Source organism: Equus caballus, chromosome 11, assembly GCF_041296265.1.
Source record: "Equus caballus isolate H_3958 breed thoroughbred chromosome 11, TB-T2T, whole genome shotgun sequence".
Taxonomy (NCBI): Eukaryota; Metazoa; Chordata; class Mammalia; order Perissodactyla; family Equidae; genus Equus; species Equus caballus.
This window is the reverse complement of record NC_091694.1, coordinates 19,829,458-19,851,620: the sequence shown is the minus strand read 5'-3', so window position 1 is coordinate 19,851,620 and position 22,163 is coordinate 19,829,458. Positions and strand designations below refer to the sequence as shown.

General features: G+C 53.9%; 1 protein-coding gene across 15 annotated transcripts; it reads right to left on the bottom strand.

Moving 5' to 3' along the window:
* Positions 1 to 348: 348 nt before the first annotated feature.
* Positions 349 to 15,488, bottom strand: ETV4 (ETS variant transcription factor 4). Of its 15 annotated transcripts, none has more exons than XM_070226142.1 (13): positions 15,370 to 15,488; positions 14,608 to 14,718; positions 14,324 to 14,417; positions 14,052 to 14,099; positions 7,069 to 7,122; positions 5,489 to 5,615; positions 4,837 to 4,998; positions 4,342 to 4,610; positions 2,513 to 2,587; positions 2,320 to 2,388; positions 1,965 to 2,137; positions 1,599 to 1,700; positions 349 to 1,220 (listed from the first exon to the last, which is right to left on the bottom strand). In XM_070226142.1, exons 1-13 carry the CDS (start codon positions 15,484 to 15,486, stop codon positions 996 to 998), a joined length of 1,626 nt encoding a protein of 541 aa, XP_070082243.1. In that variant the 5' UTR covers positions 15,487 to 15,488; the 3' UTR covers positions 349 to 995. The 15 variants fall into 15 exon arrangements, with proteins under 15 accessions (XP_070082243.1, XP_014595403.2, XP_023508231.1 ...); XM_014739917.3 differs by having other exon boundaries at positions 4,837 to 4,980; positions 15,251 to 15,487; XM_023652463.2 differs by having other exon boundaries at positions 15,251 to 15,476.
* Positions 15,489 to 22,163: the final 6,675 nt, after the last annotated feature.

Below are 22,163 nucleotides of genomic sequence, written 5' to 3'. Positions count from 1 at the left end.
GAAGCCCCAGGAGGCCCTCGAAGCTCAGAGCCTTACCTGCGCCCCCAAGCAGGGAGATGTCTGCAGGAGCCATGCTGCAGTTGGCCAAGGGGCACCAGGCCACATTACAAAGTACCTTTCATCCATTATTTAGTGATCGTCACAAAATAATCCCGGGACTGGGAGAGAGCAGGCATTGTTGAGCCCATTTTTCAGGGGAAAAGTCAGAGGTGAACTGTCTTTTCCCAAACCCATAGGGGAAGTTAAGTGTCAGAGTCAGGCCCCAAAACTCCAGTCATCTGCCCCAAGGCCAAGCTCTTTCCAACCCCAGGTCCTTCTCTCATGGCGGCAAAGAGGACACGGGAGCACTAACAGGAGAAGCAGGGGCCTTTATTAGGGTCTGGCAGACGTGGAGGCGGAGGTGAAATGCCAGGCCTGGGCTTAGGAAACTGCAGAGGAGAGACGAGGGGCCCTTGGAGCAGGAGCCCAGCCCTCCCCGCCTCCACCCAGCAACCCCCACCCCAGCCCAGGTTCCCTCCTCCAGCCTTCCCCTGCCTCTGGGAACACAGAGCACCAAGAACTGACAAGCAGGACCCTCCAGGGCCACAGCTTGGAGCGGAGTGCAGGATCCAGGCTTCTGTCTCCCTGTAGTGGGAGATCTGGGGAGCTCAATGCACCCCTCCCCGCCAGGATAAAGTGGGGAAGCTCCTTCTCTGTCCCCCAGAACAGAACAAACTTGTTCTCTGTGATGGGGGAGAGGGAGTGGAGCTTGGGCTTGTAAGTAGGACCTAAGAGGAGACCGGAGGCGAAACCCCCACGAGTCTCCGGGACTCCACCTTTTCTTCCCATGCGCTCTGGTGAGCAGCTCAGAGTCTGCGCCAGGACAACTGAGGGGCCAGTGGGGAGCTGCCCCAGAGACACCTATGGGTTTCAGAGTGAGAGTTTCCCCAACACCAAATTCATCTATATGTACACAGGACAGCACCCACCGGTGGCAGGGGAGCAGCTGCTGGGGGCTAGTAAGAGTAGCCACCCTTGGGGCCAAAGGGCTGGGCAGGGCCAGCCAGCTCTGGGAGGTAGGCGGGGCTCTCGTCCAAGTGGGACAAAGGGACTGTGTCCTCCTCACTGACTGGCCGGTCAAACTCAGCCTTGAGAGCTGGACGCTGATTGTCCGGGAAGGCCAGAGAGAAGAGGGCCTCAGGCTCGCAAACGAACTTGTACACGTAACGCTCGCCAGCCACCTGTGGGAAGAGAGGGGCCAGGTCAGCCTGGCTCTGCCTCCAGGTCAGTGTAGCGATGGGGAATGCAGACTTCTCCAAGTCCAGGCAGGTGCATGGGCACATTTCTCTCCCCTGCTGGTTGCTCTAAGAAGCCGATTCCCTTCACAGTTCTTGTTCACCTCTACTCTCAAGCTCTTTATGCTTTGGGCTTCTCAGTTACTGTTTAGCACTTTTTTGGGAGAGGGAAATCTTGGGATTGTCCATAGCTTCTAGTCTCCTCTGACTCAGATTCATTATCTGCTCCTACAAACGTGATGAGAAATGCTTTCCTGACCCCTGCCCCCATCACCGTCCCACAGCCGCTTCCCTGCCTCTTGCCCTGGACCCTTAGCCCCTGACCTTCTGCATGATGCCTTTCTCATAATAGTATCGGAGTGAGCGGCTCAGTTTGTCGTAGTTCATGGCTGGCCGGTTCTTCTGGATGCCCCAGAGCCTGGCAACCTGGGAACAGGAGACAGAATTTTGGGATGGCAGTGCTAGCTCAGCAGAGGGAAAATGGGGGGCAGGTCAGAAAGAGCACTTGAGATTCTTGGTGGAAAATGCTAAGCTGGCCCTGCAACTAAGCACCAGCCCACAGACCCAGGTTTGGCAAGAATTCAGGTTAGGTAATGATGATGGTCAAGGTACGTGCCACCAGTTCCCCAGTTCTCGTCTCTGGGCCCCAAAGCTGTTAGGGGGAGAGGTAGGGACATCTGAGAGGCCCACCTCCTCAGGCTCAATTAGTTTGAACTCCATCCCCCGGCCGGTCCAGGCAATGAAGTGGGCATTTGTTGGGTCATCCAGCAGGGCCACCAGAAACTGCCACAGCTGCAAGGCACCCCGGCGCTGGTAGGGCGGTCCCTCCCGGAATGCTCCAACCCCTTCCTGCTTGATGTCTCCTGGGGAACACAGGGAATAGGAGGTGTAGGTCTTGTGCCTTTTAGTCCCCCCAGCAACCCCCTCCTTTTCCCCCAGGGGTCTCTCCAGGCCCTGTCTCATGAAACAATGTGATTCCTGAGTGGGCATAATCAGAGGACATGGGTAAGACCCCAACCCTCTCATGAACAGTCACTTCTCCAACCTTCAAACTTCTCAGGGACGATGCAGACATCATCTGGGAATGGTCGCAGAGGTTTCTCATAGCCATAACCTTGAGGAAGAAGTTGGGGGTCACTCAGATCTGGGGGTTCACTGATGAGACCCCAGAGAGACTCCTGGCCAGGACTCGCTCCTCCAACTTGGAGGGCTTCGCAGGGAGAAGGGGGCTGCCTTACCCATGGTCCCATCACCTGGAGAGGGCCCAGAGAAACCCTCTGTGTGAAGGTACATTGACGCACACCCAGGGACGTCTGCCAGGGGAGAAAGAAGAAAGCGTGATGTTACAGGTGGCTGGGTTTGGGTGGAGGCAGCAGTCCCACACACGTTCAAGATCGTCTTCCTGCCAGCCTGCCTGCTGGTTCTCTTCTCAGCTGCCTGCCCACCACCAAATCCCAGGGGAAGTTTGCCCTGAGGGAGTGCCAGGCCTGAACTCCTCAGCTCCAGGGCACGGATGGCAGCAGCTGGGACTGGGCAACGCTTTCCACAAGGCACAAGATTCCAGGGAGCAGCTGTTTCCTGTGAGTTTAGGGGGAGGAGGGGGGGTGGGGATGAACCTCCGGGGAAAGGGTACAGTGTCCATGCCTAAGACTCCCTTGGAATGGTGCACGTCCGGTCAGCAGGTCAGGTTCCCAGCCCAGTGCGTGAGGGAGAGGGGAGAGGGAGGAGAGGGGTTGGTGAGGGGACCGAGAGAGGGACTGCGTGTGTCTCTATCTGGGGAAGAGGCAGTGAGCACTGGGCCGGGTTTTTTCAGGTCTGTCAGTAAAGCACATTCCATTCCATAGGATTGAAACCTCCCCACTCCACCTGGAGGCGGTCGTGTGAAGCCACCCATTCAAGTTCCAGCCCCTTCTCGCCCTACCCCCGCCCCTCCCACCGATGAATGAGGAGACGGTGAAACCCGACACCTCCGGGAGGAGGCGGGGAGGGTGGGCTCATTCATGCCTCCATTTTGTGAATGGAATTCCTGACTCCATTCAGAGGAAGCTGAAGGGGGAGGGGCAGGAGTTCAAGGGCATGTAACAGGATCCCCTCCGGTCTACATCCTTTGAAGGTCAGCGGCAAGAGCGTCTCCCTCCTCCTTCCTCCATCTCACTGCCAGGCAGGCTGAGGCTTTTGCCTGGGGTTTGAGGAGAGACGCACCCTTCTGGTTCTCTCTCGGGCAGTCTGGGGGTTTGTGATTCACTCCCCCTGCCCCTGAAAGACTGGGTCCCAGGAACAGGGAAATTCGAAAGCTCTAGCTAGCTCGAATCTCTGAATTTATTTTTCTCATGCAAGTTTGCAGTTAAACTCAAGTTTGGGGATGGTAACAACGTAACAGAAGCCAAGGTTTTCTGGGCACTTCCTAAATGAGAATGGCCCTCCCTCAAACCTTGAGGCTTTGACCCAAAGCTCTTTACAAATATGCTCAGTGCATCTCATTGCTGTCAACAGTCAGGTGAAACTAGAATTGAAAGAAGCCCCTACTTCTGGTACCCAGGTCTGGCTGGGATGGTGCGCCATCCCTCAACCTGGAGGCTTGACAGGATGTGGAAACACATATTAACCCCGTGTTCCAATTGGGAACTATGAGCCCGGCTAGTTTCAAGTTCATGTTTCTCTTCATTCAAATCCTGCTGTATTTTTGATTTTCTGTGGAGACAGGAATGAATGACACATCCTCATGTTCCTGGCACCGTCCTTTGGTCTCAGTAGTTAATTAAAACCCCATACACTTGCTAAATAGAAATAGAAATGCCTTAACTTTCCTACTAAGTCACAAGCTACCTGAGGGCAAGGACCTACAACCAACTTATCTTTTTTTTCTGAATATAAGTTTACCGATTGAAAAATGACATTTGTTTTGAATCTGTGAAAAAAAAGGTGAACGAGTGGTTTGGACATATGAACTGGTAAACGGATGGGAAGGTAAAAAACTTGTGGGAAGACATTCTGGGTTTGGTCACATGCCATGCCACCCGGCAATCCCACCCAAACTCCTCCACCCACTCCCGGGAGCATTTCTTACCTGAATCGTAGGCGAAGTCCGTCTGCTCCTGTTTGATCACCACCCCCACCCCTGGGTACCTGTGACCATTGACCCCACCCTGGCCCACTGCCGGCTGGCCCGCCTGTTCATACAGGGGGTCAAGGTATTCCTGCTTGAAGCTCTGCGGGGGATAGGGTGGACAGGGCTCCGATAGCTGGTGTTGGTAGGGGGCTGGGAGGGATTCCCGGCCCCCTCCCTGAGAAGATGTGAACGAGTGGCAAATATCCAAGGGCTGCTGGAAGACGGAGCTGCATGTGGTTGGATGGAGAAGAGAAGAAATTATTAAATTAAGCCCTGCTTTGTGCCTGCCACCCCCTGAGCTGGCAGAGTGGGCTCTAGCATGGAGGTCTCTGTCAATATCCCTTCCTCCCTACCTCCCCCCACGCCAGTTCTCTTAAGGGCAGATGGAGAACACTCCAGGATTGAGGAAAAACCGGTGGGCGCTGGGCCCACAGGTTCTGTGGGTCTCCTTACCTCTGCTCCCCGAGGTACCCATGGCCAGGGTGGGGCTGGGAGGTGCCAGAGGATCTCAGGAAACTCCGTTGTTCTGCCCGGGAAAAGGGCTGCAGGGGCGACTGTCCAGGGGCACCGGGGGCGGGGGACTTGATGGCGATTTGTCTAGGGGGGTCATAGGCACTGGAGTTGAGGGGAGACAGGGGTGAGGAGGCAGAGAAGCTGAGCGAGCATCTCTGAACCCTTCATCCCCAGGGAAGTGAGGTCACAGGGATTAGGGGAGAAGGAAGAGTCGAGGGCCGGGAAAGGAATGCATAAGCTGGACTCAGCCCCAAGCAAACTCTTTTTCTCCTTTCATTAATCCTGAAGCTGGATGTAATCTTGAGAACACCTCTCCCCAGTCCAGAGCAACTGGGCTGGGTTAGACAGTGGCTTCTCCAGTGGAAACAGACTGCCCCAGCCTTACACATGTCCTTTGAGCCCTCTGCTGCGTTTTTGATTCTGGCTACTCACAGGAAATCCTGAGCTGTATAGCTCCTTCCCTCACTTACAGCTCGGAAATCCTCTCTGTCGTCTAACTTGCACCTCAACTGCCACCTCTGCTCATGGTGCCTCCCTCCTCCTGACACCCTCCTGACGTCCTACCCTTCGCCAGGACCGGGCTGGGGCTCACCTGGAATAAAGGCACTGCTCGCCATGGTGGTAGGGAAGTGGCGGCTTCCTGCTACAGGACAGGGCCGGGTCTGTGCGGGGACTCTGGGGCTCCTTCTTGATCCTGGTGGTGGGGCTGTGGAAAGCTACTGCGGGGGTAGGGGGAGGCAGAGCAAGGCCAGAGAGCGTCACAGAAGTGGCAGGAAGAGGTCCCGACACCTTCCGCTCTTGGAGGACCAGCTGTAACCCGTGCAGCCTCATCCCCTCTCTGGGTCTCAGCTTTCAGAGAATTTAGTCAGACACTTTTTAAGAGCAGTTTGGCTATTTACATTATGTCAGGTGAATGTCCAATTTTTTTTTTGGAAGATTAGCCCTGAGTTACTGCTGCCAATCCTCCTCTTTTTGCTGAGGAAGACTGGCCCTGAGCTAATATCCATGCCCATTTCCTCTACTTTATATATGGGATGCCTACCACAGCCTGGCTTGCTAAGCAGCGCCATGTTCGCACCCAGGATCTGAACTAGTGAACCCCGGGCTGCGGAAGGAGAACATGCGCACTTAACTGTTGTGCCACCGGGCCAGTCCCATGAATGCCCAATTTTAACCAAAGAAACTGTCTAAAGTTCAACATTTAATGCAACCCCAAACCCAAAAAAGACCTTTGTAGGAGAGAGAACCTCCAAGCTAGGGCCTGTGGTTTTCCTGAGTGCCCTAGGAAATTCCAAGGGAGAGCAATATTTTCTTATTTGGGGCTATAAAGAATCTTTCTTTTTCTGGTTAAGGCTGTATATTAGCCCAATTGCATTTCAGCTGACTAACATTATACATATGCTCCTAATTATCTGTAAAGAACGTTGGCCTTTCCTGTGGCCCCTGCTGGGTCCACAAAACTCCAGCCACCAGGCTGAGCAGCAAAGAGTTGGTTCTAAGTTGGGCGAGTGTGAGATTCTGTCAGACTGTAGTTGAGTCAAATGCCTGCAATCAACTGTTCTGTTATAGGCTGTTTTCGATTGTGTCCTGTTTCATTTCATTGCTGAAGACTGTTGAGAGCAAAGTCTCTGACACTGAAGCAGAGTTCCTCAACAGTAGCACTACTGACATTTGGGCCAGATAACTCTTTGTTGTCGGGGCTGTCCTGAGCATTGTAGGATGTTTAGCAGCATCCCTGGCCTCTACTCACTAGAAGCGAGTAGCACCCCACCCTCAGTTGTGACAACCAAAAATGTCTACAGACATTGCCACATGTCTCCTGGGAGGCAAAACTGCCCCCAGTTGCAGGAAAGTAACTTAGAATGGGAGAACTGGACTCTGCTAACTGCTTCAAGCCTCTCGTTTCAGAAATAAGGAAATGGAGGAACAGAGAGATGAAGTGTCTGCTCCAAGGTCACACAGGTAGGACGGAGCAAGCCCCAATTTGAACCAAGGTCTTCATCTTCCAGTTACTGCCTTGGTCTTTGAGTCCAAACCCGATAACGGGGAGCCCTGCCCTTCACTCTTTTCTTTAGGAGAGAACAAGTTGATCTTTGGTGGTTCTCCATCCCCAGGACTCATTTCCTACCCTCCCCCACTTCCCATTCCCTCTACCCAGGGCCCTCTACTCACAGTTTTCTGAATGGAAATCAGGAACAAACTGCTCATCACTGTCTGGTACCTGAGCTGCAGAGAGAGAGAGAGAGGTCAGAGGTAAGTCTGGGGTGGGAGCCCAGTGGCAGCCCCTGGGAGACACCAGTATTGCAGCTCTGCAGATTAGCACCAGCCCGAGGGGAAACCAGCCTTCCTAGGACTGAAGGCAACTCCACCCCAGGTCCTAGTGCCCTCCATCTCTGGGCTCCATTAAGACCCTGGAGGGAAGGCTCAAGTTCCCAGAACCTGTCAGAGCAGATTCCAGTCTTTTCCTAGATGCTTTGTCTTTTCTCTCCATTTTCCTGAAGGGAAGACAGCCCTGCCCCTCAGAGTTTACAAAACACCCTCAAAGCCACAGCAGTCATCCAGGATGGGCAGGCATTACGAGGAGTGAGATCCTGTGGACTCAGAATCACAGGGGGAGATTCTGCATCTGGCCTGGGCCCAGGAATCTGCATTTTATACAACTCCCAGGTGAAATCTAGAAATCTAGAGCCTGGGAAAGGAGACGGAATGGAGTTAAGAGGGTAGTTCAAGAGAGGCTAGGGGCCGGCCCTGTGGCCGAGTGGTTAAGTTTGCGTGCTCTGCCTCAGCGGCCCAGGGTTTCGCTGGTTTGGCTCCTGGGAGCAGACGTGGCACCGCTCATCAAGCCATGCTGAGGCGGCATCCCACATGCCACAACCAGAAGGACCTACAACTAGAATATACAACTATGTACTGGGGGGATTTGGGGAGAAGAAGAAGGGAAAGAAGGAAAAAAAAAGATTGGCAACAGATGTTATCTCAGGTGCCAATCTTTAAAAAAAAAAAAGAGGCTAAAAGAGGATGGCAAAAGAGCATGGCAATGGGAGAGGAGGAGGCTGGGGACACTGGCAGGCCAAGATGCCTCATTCCTTTGATGTGCAGCTAGGAGAGAGGAGGGCTTCCCAAGCTTGGAGGTCTGAGGAGCACTCCCAGGGTGCCAGTGTGGGCGGAGTGGGGTTTGGGGATTACGCAGCAAAACTAAAATAGAACATCAGCTCATCTGTGACCTTCAACCTGGATATCCGGGCTTCGATTCCTAGTTCTTATCCTGGCCATACCAACTTCAGGTGAGTACGCGACTGAGTACTTCCCCTGACCCCAGAGCCTTTGCCCACTCTTGCCCCTCTCTTGGGAATAAAGAGATCACAGCAGGAAGGGCAAGGGTAGACACCAAGAGGAACTTCCTGATCGTCCAGGAAGAGAATGGCTCTAAGGTGAGGCGAAGGAACCCCAGGAGATGGGTCTCTTTTCCCTGGAGACTGCTGTCAGATTGGACAGTGGGGAAACTGATGGATGAAATGACCAGAGAGTGGAGGAGGGCTGGTAAGCGGGAAGGATACGAGGAGACGGCTGGAGAACACCTCCGCTCCTCTTAGCCGATACAGGTGCACACCCATCTCTACTGCTTCCCTCCCAGGCTGAGGCTCCAGAGTTTCTGCCTTGGATTTCAGCCACAGACTCTTGTCAGAACTGCCTCCTTCCATGGTCACCTGCCCTCGGTCGTTCTCCACACAGCTGGCAGAGATCTTTGTACAACAGAAATCGAATCGCTTCTCTCCCTGCTTCCAGCATGAACCCCAAACTCTTCCCCTCGGCCTCCAAGGCCCCACATGGTCTGGAAACGCTCACCTCTCTGACCTGCCTCTTCTTGCCCCTTACTTTCCAGAGCTCTGGTCTCCTTTCGAGTCCTCAAACACGATCGACTTGATCCCTCTTCCCCCAATCCTTGCCTGCCTGTTTTTTCCAGCCATTGAAGTCTTAGCTCCCTTTGTCACCTCCTCGGAGGCCTCCTCTGAGCACCCAAAACAAAGCAGTCCCTCCCGGCTCTCTACGGCATCTGTTTTATTTTTTCCCTAGCACATGTGGCTACCTGAACTTATCTTATGAATTTATGTCTACATGTTTTTGTCCATCTCTGGACCAGGAAGTTGAGCTCCTTGAGGGCAGAGGTTTTATCTGTTTTGTTCATCTGATCTCCCAGTACCCGGAAGAGGGTCTGGCTCAGACACTTGATGCATTATTTGTTGACTATGTGAATAAACATACAAAGACCCCTGTCCTCAGGCTGGTGGGAGCCAGCATTGTGGGTCTGGGAGCAAGAACTGAAGAGATCCTCACCAACCAGCTCCCCCACCTCCCCCACCAGGGCCCCCCTCCTGGAGCCAGGTACCATCAGAGGCAGGGCCTCTGGAGAAGGCACGCCTCACAAGGGACACTTTTGACTGTGATCAATTGCTTTCAACTTGCTTTAAATATCAGAGGTGCCAAGTGCTTTTAAATAGATGTTTACAGATAGGTGATTCTTGACAGAGGATTGGGCTGAAGGGTTTTAAGAATCAGGAGCCCCAGCAGCTAAAGAACTTATGAAAAGTCAGCATAAAACAATCCTAAAGTGATCAAATAAATCAGTAGGACCTGAAATCCCTTGGCAAAAACAAACACACACACAGGCAGCACACATCTTTTCAGGAGCACAAGGGACAAAGGCAGCCATTCCTCTGGGGCATTGTGAAAAGTACCCAGCCCCCTCCCCCGAGAGTCCCATTCCATAGGCCTTGGGTGGGGCCCAGGAGTCTGTATTTTTAACCAGTGCCTCTAGTGGCGCTTAGGAATAGGCGGGTTTGGGAAACACTGGATAAAGAGAAGGAAGCAAAACCTGCTCAGCTGCCCAGGGGCCAAGCCCCAGGCTCATGCTGGTGTGGTTTCTGGCCACACCACAGGTGACACCCCCAAAGGTGGCAGGATGAGGGTGGCGGGAACAGGATGAACAACATTTCCCTCCCTGCTGCCTAGGCACGGAAGGTCCCGAGGGTAGAGGGGTGCAGAACACGGGGGAGGCTGACGCAGGCTGGGCCCCCTCTGGGGCTTCATTAATCACCAGTTTCCACTGAGGTAATGGGCTGGGGGCATCTCCTGCTGGCGTCACAGGCCAGTTCACATGATGCTGGAGAGCCCTAGGGGTCCTCTTGCCTTTCCTCCCGCCTCAGGCCTGAAGGTTTGACCAGAACCCTTCCTCCCCCGCAGTCCCAGGGATGGCCACCCCCAGCACACAGATCACACCCCAAAAGAGGTGGTGCCATCCTGTTCCTAGGGCCAAGAGAGATCAGCAAAAGCAAAAATGGGCTATGGTGTGAATCTGAGTCCTGCTTGGCCCCTCCCCAGAACACTGGCTTCTCCCAAAAGGGCAGGACAACGCCTCAGTCGCTCAGAGACTGTCAAAAAGGATAGAAATAGGAACAGTGACACTGAGCCTTGTGTTCCTGGAGAGCAGGAGAATTTCTAATTACCATGTTTGGTCTTGAGTGTACGCCACTCTATTTGTTTGTTGACTTGGCTGAGTTTTGGCTGCCAAGCCAGTGTGCCAGGGTCTGCCCCCAAATCTATCCTGGCAGTAAGGTGAAGTTTATCTCCCTGGGGACATGGCTGATGATTAAGGAGGGGATGGGAAAAGTGCCAAACCAGCATAATCCCTAGAGAGAGAGAATTTTAAGGAACATCCCTCCAACAGGGGAGTCAGCAGAAGAGGAGGGACTTGGGGGCCCTCCAAGCTGGGCTCCAGGAGAACTGGGAGGTTCAAACAGCCAAGCAGCTAGGCCCACCTCAGGTTAGCCGCCCACCTACACCATATATGCCCCATCGCCTTGTCCCCTTCCTAGGATCCAATCACAGGGTAAGGGGCCTCTTAAAAAGTCCTAGTGGAGATAGGGAGAGAGGGAAGGCATCCTCCGGAGCTTCTGCTCCATTGTGTCACCACTGGGCTCAGCGCTCACCCTTACCCAGCCCCCACCCTGCAGCCTCTGTACTGGAAGGAACCAGTTCTCTATCTATGGAGGGGACATTCGTCCCCAAGAGCCTTCTGGAAGGGGAGGAGACAGAAAGATGTAGAAGGAGGCATTGTAGCTAAGAAAGACTGGGGGAGGGAATTAACCTCATCCCTTCCCACAGATGTGCTGAGGCACCAGTGTGCATACACATGAATTCACACACACGTTAATTGCTTTTAATTTCACGGCAGCACACGAGTGAAACACAGCCTCCATGCACACCCTTCACACACGGGGTCCCTTTTCGGACTTATAAATATCATGGGGGAAAATCAAAGGGCAAGGGGACTGGAAACCTTGGATGGGGATTTGGGAGCAGTGATTCTTATGAAAAGGGGAGCACAGACACACCCCTTTGAGAATCTCATAAAAGCTATGGATCATTCTCCTCCTAGAAAAATCTGTATTCCTTTGTGGATGGTGCACCCCCAACAATTTTATACACGATATCAGAGGACTCAGGGACCCCTGCAACCTATCTAGAGCTGCTAGCAATCCACAGACCCCAGGTTATGGACTCCAGCCTCACACAAAGGACATACATGGTGCAGAGTCAATGTTCCTTTCTACCAAATAGACCAAAGTCATTGTCCCCGAACGTTCCTGGGGACTTCCAGCAAGCCGGGAAAAGAACCCGCGCCCAGAAGCAGCACATCTTTTACCAAAAGCAGGCACAGCATGGGTTCTGTCTGCCTGAACCTGGGTTTCCCTCCCGTAGCCTGATCCTCTGTTCAGTAACTCAACGGATCCCGGGCACCCCTTAATCAGACATGCTCTCTCGGCCTCACTTCATCCCCCCAACTCTGTCTAGAAAAACCCCAACCCCAAAGATGTCTAAGTTGCCTTTACACAGCACCACTCACACTCACCCCAGTGATGCCCAGGACACCGGACTCTGAACCCACAACCGCAACCACATCTGCCCAGATCCAACTTGGGCATCCCCCGAATTCTTCACAGCCCCACCCACACTACAAGGATCCGCTGCTTCTCTCCAAATTGGGGCTTTAGGAAGAAATCAAGCTGAGGGAGGAGGTCGGGCTCCGACCCCCATTCCGACTGACGCACCCCACCACTGGCAAGTTTCCAAAGGAGCTAGTCCCTCCCTGCCACCCCAAAGCTCCCCCTAGGCTGCAGGGGTCACTGACCTGGTGGGAAGAGGCAGGAGAGGAGGCTGGGGTGGTGCTGGGATGGTGCAGGGGGACAGGGCCCCGGCAGCTGCATCTGTCTCCGCAGAGAGAGTGAGAAGGAGCGAGCGGCCTCAGCATCCCCCCCTCAGGCCTGGCCATCCATCGCCAGCCGGGAACCTGAGCTGCTCCCTCAGAAGGAAGGAGAGGGAACCAAGAAGATCCCAGGCACCCCCCTCTGCCTTGCGATCCCCACCCCCACCTCCCCACCCACTGGATTTAAATGTACAGGGGCTCCCAGGGCAGCAGCATGAAACACATACACACACACACACACTCTCTCACTGTCACACCGACACATGCAGATAGACACACATACAATCTCTAGACGCCCACTGCCAAGGGGTGGGGCTTCCAAGGTTGAGAGAGGAGAACGTTTTCCTCCCCTTCCCATTCCAAACCCAGGCACAAATGGACCAGCTGCTGCCAAAACGCCAGCCTCTGAGCCTACCCCTAGATCACAGCCCCACGAACTGCCTGATGTCGGGAGCACAGGGACCCTCAGCTGACAGACAAGGAGCTTGGCGAGCCAGAAGGAAATCAGGCGTTGGGAAAGGAAGTCTTTGAGAGACCCTGGAAACTGACACCTCTGCGTTCTTCAGCTCCAGCCCAGCTCCGGAACCTCAGGAGGAGGATGGGCAGACTGGGCATAGCTCTGCTTGTAACTCAGAGCTGGGCACGCAGGGCTTGCAGAGTTGGGGAAGATGTGCAAAATACCCAGAACCCCGAGACCTCTCCAGCGCCCATGCAGCTGTCCAGCCATGAATTCCACAAAATGTCTCAAGTGCCTGCTCTATGCTAAATAGTCGTCCTGTTAACATACATATTTTTGAGATACCACAGTGGTCCAGATGGACCTAGTTCCACTCCAAGGACCTAGTCAGGGGTGTTTCCCTTCTACCCCAAGCTTTTATAGAGGGTTCCAGAGGAGCTGGGTTTGAGCTTAAAAAAATCACCAAAGATACCCAGGTGGAGGGATGGGGAGATCCTAAGGAAGAGAAAAAGCCCTCAAAAAGGTGTTCCTAATATTGTGGTTTCTTGGTTTTCAGAGTGTTAAAATAAATAAAGGGTCTGTAAGATGGGGGTGTTAACCCTTCCCTCTCAGAGACTGTCTAAACACCATTGGCCTCCTACCTGCAGCCCCGCCAGCGACACCCTCAGGCCCCACCAAAACACGCAATGAATCCCACCAGGAGATGCCCAGAACACACTCCCCAGCCAGCCAAGGTCCAGCTACTAACCCCACCCCACCCCAGCCAGCTTGCAGCTAACCTCCCAGCACCCAGGAGGAGGAATTTGCCCGGGGCCGAGGAATTCAGGAGGAAAGAAGGAGGGAGGACCAGTTGCCGTCAGAACTACAATCAAGGCTACTTGGGGGGAAAGCCCTGGGCCCTCTTTGCCAAAGTTTTGCAAAAGGAAATTATTTAAACTTTTATTGTTCTTTTGGCTCAGACAGTAAATTGTTTGGTGCTGGGAGTTGGAAAGAAGAGAAACCAAGGGAGTAAAAACCAATGTTTTGGCAACTCTGTAAGATAGGTAACAAATTAACTGCTCCTTCTCCTCATCCTCCTGTCCCTCAACTCCCCCCCCCAGACCCCAACACACACCTCGGCACCGCTGCCAAACAAACCTTGCAAGTGAAAATTTCAACCAGGAAAACGGGCCTGGGGCCAAGTTCCATTCAAATAAGCAAATACCCCACACAATGGTCTGATTCATCCCCAGGCCTAGTCACACCAGCCTAGCTCAGGGCAGAGAAAATAAATATCAATATAAGTGTCCACTCTGGGTGCTGGGGAGAGCCGAGAGGCAGAGGACTTAGGGAGGGGGCCTTGGAGAGCTCCTAGAGGCCAGGGAGAGAGGAAGTGGGCTAAGTTGTAACACCGGGTCAGAGAGCACCCCCACCCCGATAGGAGAAACTACTCACCTTCAGTGAGCCACGTCTCCTGGAAGTGACTTAGATCCTGGAAGAGATCTGAGGGGTGAATAATGGAATTGGAGAAGGTGAGGTGAAGGTGATGGTGAGAGAGAGGGAGCCCTAGTGAGCCCGGTGACCCCCGCCTTGGGGGTTAGGCGCGGAGAATGATCGGAGTCCCTTGGAGGGCAAGCCATTTTGAGAAAGGGTGAGGGCTCCAGGGTCGGCTCTCGGGTTGTGCGTGGTGGGGAGGAGGGTCGCAGTTTGTCTCTCCGGCTCTTTACCTTCAGAGTCGGGGGGTGGCAGGGAGCCTGGGTCCATGAGCTTCCCCTGCGGGACCATCAGCGCTTCGCGCAAGCTCCCATTTCCGGACGATTTCTGCCGGGCAGGGGAAGAATGCCCCCGAGTCACCCTGAGGCCGCCAGGTCCGGGGGGCGGGGCTGGGGTCCCGGGGTGACTAAGGGGCCGGCCAGCTCTGGAGCCCTCTGGGGCCGCGGGTACGGGGCTGTGGGGCGGGGAGGAGCGGGATGAGGGCGGGGGCGGGCGTGGAGGCCGGCGCGCCGCTCACGCTGCAGAAGGTGTAGGGCACTTGCTGGTCCAAGTATCCGCCTTTCATCCTCCGCTCCATCCGGCCGCTCCCTCCGGCCGCACGGCCCGGGCCCCGCGCGGGGGCAGAGACCTGGGGGTGGGGGGGTGGGGCTGCGTTCGCAGACTGTCTTGGGAAGGCAGCGGGGTGGGGGCGGGTAAGGGCGGCAGGGAGAGGGCAGTCCCGAGGCAATGGGTCCGACGGCAAAACTTCTCCGACTCACTCGGCGATGGGGAGATTTCCGCCTGCGGAGCTGAGCGCCGCCGCCACTCCCCTCCCGCCAAAGGAGGTCCCACCTGCTTCTGGGAACCGGACTTGCCGTTTCGGCTGCTTTCTGCAGCCCTGCTATGACCAGGCTCGGTTACATAAGACGTGTGTGTGTGTGTGTGTGTGTGTGTGTGTGTGTGTGCATGCGCGAGCGCGCTCGCGTGCTCGCGCGCGGAGGAGCAGGCGAGGCGCGCACCATTCGCACGCCCACAACTCCTGCGCCCCCTCCAACCCTGAATCCCAGCGCCTCCCACCCCCACCCTGGAATCTGCGGAGGCGGTGGTGAGAATGTGGTGTTTGTTGGGGGCGTGAGGGGAATCACGGACACTCTCCCTCCCTCCCCCTCCCGCAGCCTCACCTGAGGCCGGGGCGTCTGTGCTGGAGTCGCGGGGGCTCCCGAGCATACTCCGGGGCCGCACCGAGGACCGCGGGGCTAGGGTGGAGAGAGGCGGCCCCGGCCCCGGGTTCCCCGCTCACCGGCTTGTTTTCCCGGCGTCGCCGACAGTTGTGAGCCCGGGGGACCCGCTGATTGGTGCATTTCCTTAGCCTCGGCCTCGGCTCTCTCTCCCTCCCACCCCTTTCCCTTTGTTTCATTGACTTTTGTGAATGAAACCCCAGGGCCGGCACGCCCGCCAATCCGGAGACTCGCCCGGCTGAGCCGGGGGGCGGAGTTTCCCAGCCACGAGGGCCAATCAGAACACAGGGGCTGGCTCCCGGCTTCATTCACTGTCTGCGCTCCCATTCATAAAAAAATAAACTCGCGGCCGGAGTTCATTCATAAGAGCTGAGAGAAAAGGAGCGAAGCCGGGGACCCGACGGCTTCTCTGCGGGGCTTGGAGGTGGCCCGGGGTCTGAGGCTCGGCGAGCTCCTCCAGCTGGCGTCTGCACACGTCTCTGCTTCTGCTCGTACGTGGGAGTGTGAACATGTCTGTGTGTGCGCCCTGGGGGAAGGCGAGCGGACTTGGGTGCCCAGAGGAACAATTATAACTAGCATTTATGAAGCGCTCTGCTTCCACGTGCTCATTTCATTCCCATAACCTGGCGAAGTGGTTCTATTGTTTCCATTTTACAGAGATCGAAAATGAAAACTCAGAGAGGGGCGGTGACTCTGCTGAGGTCACAGTCAGCACGGTGAGGCTTACAGCCCCCAACCCTCCGCATTCTCCTGTACAGCCTTTTGAGGCCACAATTAAATGAATTAAAGCTGTGTGACAATTGATACACAGTAGGTACACAATAGATGTAAGTTGGCACGGAATCAAGGCTTTTCCTCAAGGGTCTGTGCTCTGTAGAGCTGTTCTGTGACCCACTTTCTGTTGATTGCAGCAGAAACCAGAGGCCCCAGCGTAGACCTCTGAAAGCATAGCTCCCTCTCAGCCATCTTTCCTCTTATCCTGAGAGCACATATAGTGTATTAGGGAGCAAAACCTTCAAGGGATCTGATGATCTGGGGGCAGGACTGGTTTCAGTTCTAGCCAAAAAGCTGTCATAGTCTCTGTCACCTCATTCGTTCACTTTATTCAGTAAACATTTATTGTGCCAGATACAATGCTGGGTGCCAGGCAGGCAGCTGTGACTAAGACAAGCACTTGACGGGAGCTGGTCTGCTTCGGCTGCAGCCATGGGGACACACAGGACATAAAATCCCCCAGGCCTTTTTTCTGAGACAATTCTCTGGGTCTACAGTCTATGCGATCTTTGAGGACAGCCTGATTTTGCTTCCTGTTTGTGATAAATACAAGAGACTGGACAAATCCCAGGCCAGTAGGGGCTGCTTTCAAAATCACTCTACAGATGAGGCAGCAGGGGTTCAGAGAAGATGATACCCGTAAGTTCTTTCAGCTGGTCAATCAGAACTGGGACTAGAACACCTGTTTAGGGCTCATTCCATGCGATCATCTTGGGTAAATGAAAATAAATTTCCCTTTCCTCTCTGCTGAAATAGTCTTTAAGTCTCGTATTTAATGCCCATCTCCTCCTGGAAGCCTTCCAGACAGCCTGAATCAGTTCCTTAACGGCCCCACAACATTCTTGCCTATATCTCTGGTGCATATGTCTTCAATTCTGCCTCATGGTATAATCATCCCTATGTACAGAGAGCTCTCCAGGGCCCGGAGGAGGTCTCATTTGCTTCTGTAAGTCCTCTTCCAGCCTGCTTCAATCTTGTGAGTATCCTGCAAAATACTTGTTCAGTGAATAGGTACAATAAAGACCAAACTAATCGAGCTTAGCAGGAACCCTGCCCATGGAAGGCGAGACAAGCCCAAGCAAATCCCAGCTTAGGGCTGGATGGAAGCAATTTAGGGAGGAGCTTGTGTCTCAGGGCCAAGAGAAGTCAGGGAGGAGGACAGAGGGTTCTTCCAGGGAAGGCAGCTCTGATGTGGTCTCCCTGACAATGAGGAAGAGTCCGGTGGGTCCCGAGTGAGCACTCCAGTTGTGGCTCTCTCGGGGTGCCCTACTGGTTCTGAGTTCTTTCATTTCTCTGGAAGGGCCCTTGGCTCCCTAGAGAGTAAGCACTCCTCCCCATTCCCCTTCCAGGGTCGTGGCTGGGGAGCCCTCCTCCTCCAGCTATGGCTCAGCATGCAGGCTGAGTGAGAGAAGATACTTCAGCTGCCGACACTGCTGTTACCTGGCCTCTAATCAACCTGCAGGCTCAGCGCAGTAACATCTCTGGGGGGAACATTCGAGCCTCTTCCAGGGCCCCAGGTAGTTGGGGAGAGGAGAGGAGGGGCTGGAGGTTTCTGTGGAAATCACATGACAATAACCATCACTTAGTGAGCGCGTGCACTTGCCACACGCTGCTGCCAGTGCCTGACCTGCGTTAACTCATGCAGCCTTCGCAGCAGTCCTGTGAGGCGGCGTCCTCACTTTACAAATGAGGAAACCGAGACCTCGAAGACACACATCTACCCCAAGGGTCCACTCAAAAGACTGAGGACACCCCAAATGGACTCATAGGCACAAACACTACCCTTTGAGGGAACATACAACAGGGCAGATGGGGGACAAGCCTGAGCCCGAGAGTACACATAGGTACACCGGATTAAGGACGCTCACGGTCCCCTCCTGGACACACAGCTTCATGGAGAGCACACACGACATACTCCTTCACCCCTCAACACATCTTTGGTAGGGGTCGCACAGGTAAATACTTCCTTTCCTCTAGTCTATTGGGGCTGGACTCTGACCTGTTTCCCAGGAGTCTAAGTTATAAAATGTAAATATGGATTTTAGGTATGCAAATATTCATTCAAAGGAAGCCTGGGGCTTGCTCAGGGAGCTGGAAGGTTGGAGCACTGGGATGAGAAGGGAGAGGAAGCTATTTGACGCACCTGGAGCAGACCAAGAGGCCCAGGAGCCGTCAGAGATGCTGGCTCTTTCCAGTGGCCTCCAGAGAGTGTAGTGGTGGGGGGCTGGGTGACCTGTGCAGCCGGACTGTGAGGGGAAGACAGAAATGTCTTCAAGGGCCCGGCTTCCTTTGACTCATCCTTGACTCTGGAAGAGCTGAGAGTCTCAGAGGCTTAAAGGGGGGAACTCAGAGGGCACCCTAGGGAGACAGCTCGGAAGGACAGAGAGATGAAATAACAGGGTTGAGTGGTATCTTATGTCCCTTTAGTGTCTCCCAGACTGGAGCTGTCACCAGGGGGAATGAACCAGAGAGCAGGGTCAGGCACTAGGGGTCGGGGAACATGGGTCTTCCCCATGGGCTGGTGGGTCAGGACCACCAAAACAGAAGTGCCACGCTTGGATTTCCTTTTGTCCGTGTCTCACAGCCCCACTTTCACACTGCTTCCTCTAAACAGCAGGGGTTCTGAACCTGGGGTCCATGGGTGTGCAAGCCCCTGAGACCAACTGCCTGCACTGGTGTGTGCGTGTGTGTGTGTGCATTTTGCTGAGGAGAGGGTCCATAGCTTTTATCAAGGTCATCACAGAGCAGATGTGTGAAGCCCCCTCCCTGGGTTAAGAACCACTGTGCTAATGTCTTTTTTCATAGATGGCTTTACAAGATCATAAATCTTGTCAATAGATCTTACCTTAAAAATGGTTGGGAAGGGGCCGGCCCCGTGGCCGAGCTGTTGGGCTCGTGTTCTCCACTTCGGCGGCCCAGGGTTTCGCTGGTTCAGATCTTGGGCGCAGACACAGCACTGCTTGTCGGGCCATACTGGGGCGGTGTCCCACATGCCACAACTAGAAGGACCCACAACTAAAAATACACAACTATGTACCAGGGGGCTTTGGGGAGAAAAAAGGAAAAATAAAATCTTTAACAAAAATGGTTGGAAAGGCACCACTTTCGGAGAATGTGGTTGGAAGAGGGCAGAGCAACTGCTTCCCTTGTTCCTCTCTGCCTTCCACTTAGCCCAAGACCTCTCTTGAGATCCCACAGAAAAGGAAGCCCTCCAGGAGCTCCAGCAAGCTGGCTGGGAGCAGCTGGGGCTGCAGACGGAAGGTACAGGTAAAGCTGGTGTCTTGCTCAACTCCAGAGGTGCTCCGGTGGAGGAGAGCTGTCTCATTAGAAAAGTCCTAAAAATGAGGGCTTGGGTGGGGACCGAGCCTCTCTTTCCCCTGAGTGTGGTAGGGTTGGGATGTCCTCAAGAACCTTGGGAGAACAAGGAGGAGAGGGTCACCCCAGCCCCACCCCCTCGGGCTCTCCTACTGTGGGTAGAGCCGGCAGTCAGGAGGAGCTGAGGTGGGAGCTTCTGGTTCCCCAGAGACCCTCATCTGGGAGTGACAGCTAGGAAATTCTCAGGAGCAGCGGGCTGGACACAGTGACCTCTGTGGGACCAAGCCAATCCCGGGAGGGGATGATTTTGGAATTCCTCCTGGGGAGTCACCTTTTGGGGAACTGTAATAGGAACTTGTCAGAACCCAGTGAAGAGCATTTTAATATTCTAAACAGGCCTGAATAAATGCGCCCTCCTTTCATCTGGAACATTGTCCAGGAGGAGGCGTTGAGCCTAAGGCTGGGAAAAGAATCTGTCTGGGAGGCCAAAGAGAGACCATGGGCAGCCCAAGGAAAGTAATTCTTTTTAGAAGGTGCTGGTAACTTCAGCTTGTCCTATTTGCTGCCTGCAGCCGCTCAGGGCTCCCCCCAAATGCAGAGCCTTCCTTGTCCTGTTCTGTCTCTTCGCCTGTTCATTTAGACTTCAACCCTCTGTTTTGAGACGAAGCACCCCAGCTCAAGGACAGGCCCTCGCTGAAAGCTGCGGCATATAACATCTTATTTTTCCTTTTGAATTTTTTCCCTTTCTGTCAAAGAGAGACAAACGGACAAATGTCAGCAGCCTGAAGGATTAGAATGGAATCAGTGCCAGTTGGGCAGAGTCCAGGATGCTCCCCTTTTTAATTAAGTGTGGACTTGAATTATGAGGGGCCACAGCTCCCACTGGGCGGGGCTCTGCCCAGGGAAGGCAGTTGCTCTTTTTAAAGATTAAACGCTGCCGTTTATTCCACTTAGTCTCTCCTGAGTTCTCTGAGAGTGCCTATATTTGCTCTTGTCATCATGAATAATGGGCAGCCGAGTGGAGGCCCCAGCTCACTAAGGCAGTGTCAGGAAACCCCACAGCTGGCAGAAGCCTGAGGACTTGATTCATCCTGGACTCTTTCTGGGGGAAATGGTGGTGAGGCTGGGGATTCCTGGTTTCATTTCTGAGTGTTCTTTCCTCTAACGGAAAGTCTTTCCCCCTTCTGTTGCCACCCACCCGACCCCACCCCTCCACCCCTCTGTCCCTGAGGCTTCTAGGGCTTCCTTGGGACTCAAGGAGCTGCTGCTGTAGATTTATTTCTCCTGTTGATTCTCATCTATTCTGCTGGCGACCCCAGCCCAGATTTATCTCGTAATTTACAGCCTCACTTGTTAATTTACGAGTTGGGGCCATGGCGCCCAGAGCCCAGGAAATGACGCTCCTCCTGGGTGAAGGCGCTGCTTTCTTCTGGCTTCTGTGGGGACCCAGCGCCTGGGTGGGCAAGAGCATGGCACAAAGGAAGGATGTTAGGTGGATGCATGCTGGGAGGACACAATGCCTAACCACATGGGGACCAGGCGCTCTGGATCCCAATTTAAGTTTCCAAAATACGGTGTTTGACGTCTGCTTTGTACTTCATTGTTTTCCTAAGCCTGTGCAGATATGTTATCTTATTACATTTTCCCAGCGTTCCTCCAAGTAGGTATTGTTAGTTCCATTTTATAGTTGAGCACTCTAAAGTTCAGAGAGCAATTTGCCTTATGTCACCCCTGGGGTGGGGTGGGGGTGTGTGAAGGGGGGTGGCAAAGGGACCAAACTCCCAGCTCCTGAGTCCCTGTCCGCGCTCCGCGCACTTGCTTCTGAGAGCCCAGTGGTGACAAAAGCAGGTTGTTCTCACCAGCCTGATCCCCAGTCCTCTGATATCCTGACCCCACCTGACCTGACCCTCCCTGACATTTCCTTTTTATGTTCTTTTTTCCCCCCTACAAGTCCCACTTTCCTGTTAAGAAATACCTGTTAGGGTCTTGTTAATTGTGTGTCTTCTTAGGGGGTGGTTCGGCATTTTCTTAAATTGCACATCAGACATGAACGGCTCCCACAAAGGGAAAACTGATGGCGGGGGGAGCATTTTGCTCCCTAGAAATTGAGCATGTAAAGTATATTTAATTAAAATGATAAATCTGATTTTCAGTTTTGTTTTTACTACTGCTAAAACTAATCTAGTTTATGCACGTTTGCAGAAGGCTGCAGCCATCAAATCAGAGAATATTAGAGCTGCGAGGCACCTGGAGATCTTTCTGGGCCAAACCCTTCATTTTATAGACAAAGAAACTGAGTCTCAGATTAGGGAAGGGACCCCTGAAGTTCCAGTGATGTGCGAGGGGCTGGTTCCTCCCGGCTCCACCTTCCATCCCTACTTCAACTTACTGGTACCACAAGGGCAGGCATCCCCTGCCTCTGCTCCTCTCCCTTTAAATGTCTCCCTTCCCCCTAGTCCCCAGTGTGCACTCAGCCGGGAGGGGATTGGCTCCTGGAGCCCCTTCCCCCTACCTCCCTAGTTGGTACCCATGCTTCTCTAACCCGTTCCCTCCTGCTGGCTTTCCTGGCTTCCCAGGCGGGATCTTCATTCTGCGTGAATCTCATTTGGTGAGATTTTAAATTGTATTTGGTTCTCTGTATTTTCCTCTCTACCTTACGACGAGGTAGTAACCAGACTTTTGTTTTTCTTGTCCCAGCTGTATCTGCAGAGTTGAAAACAGAAGCTATTTTATGCCACTTTTGTTTAAAACAAAGTTGTAAATGTTG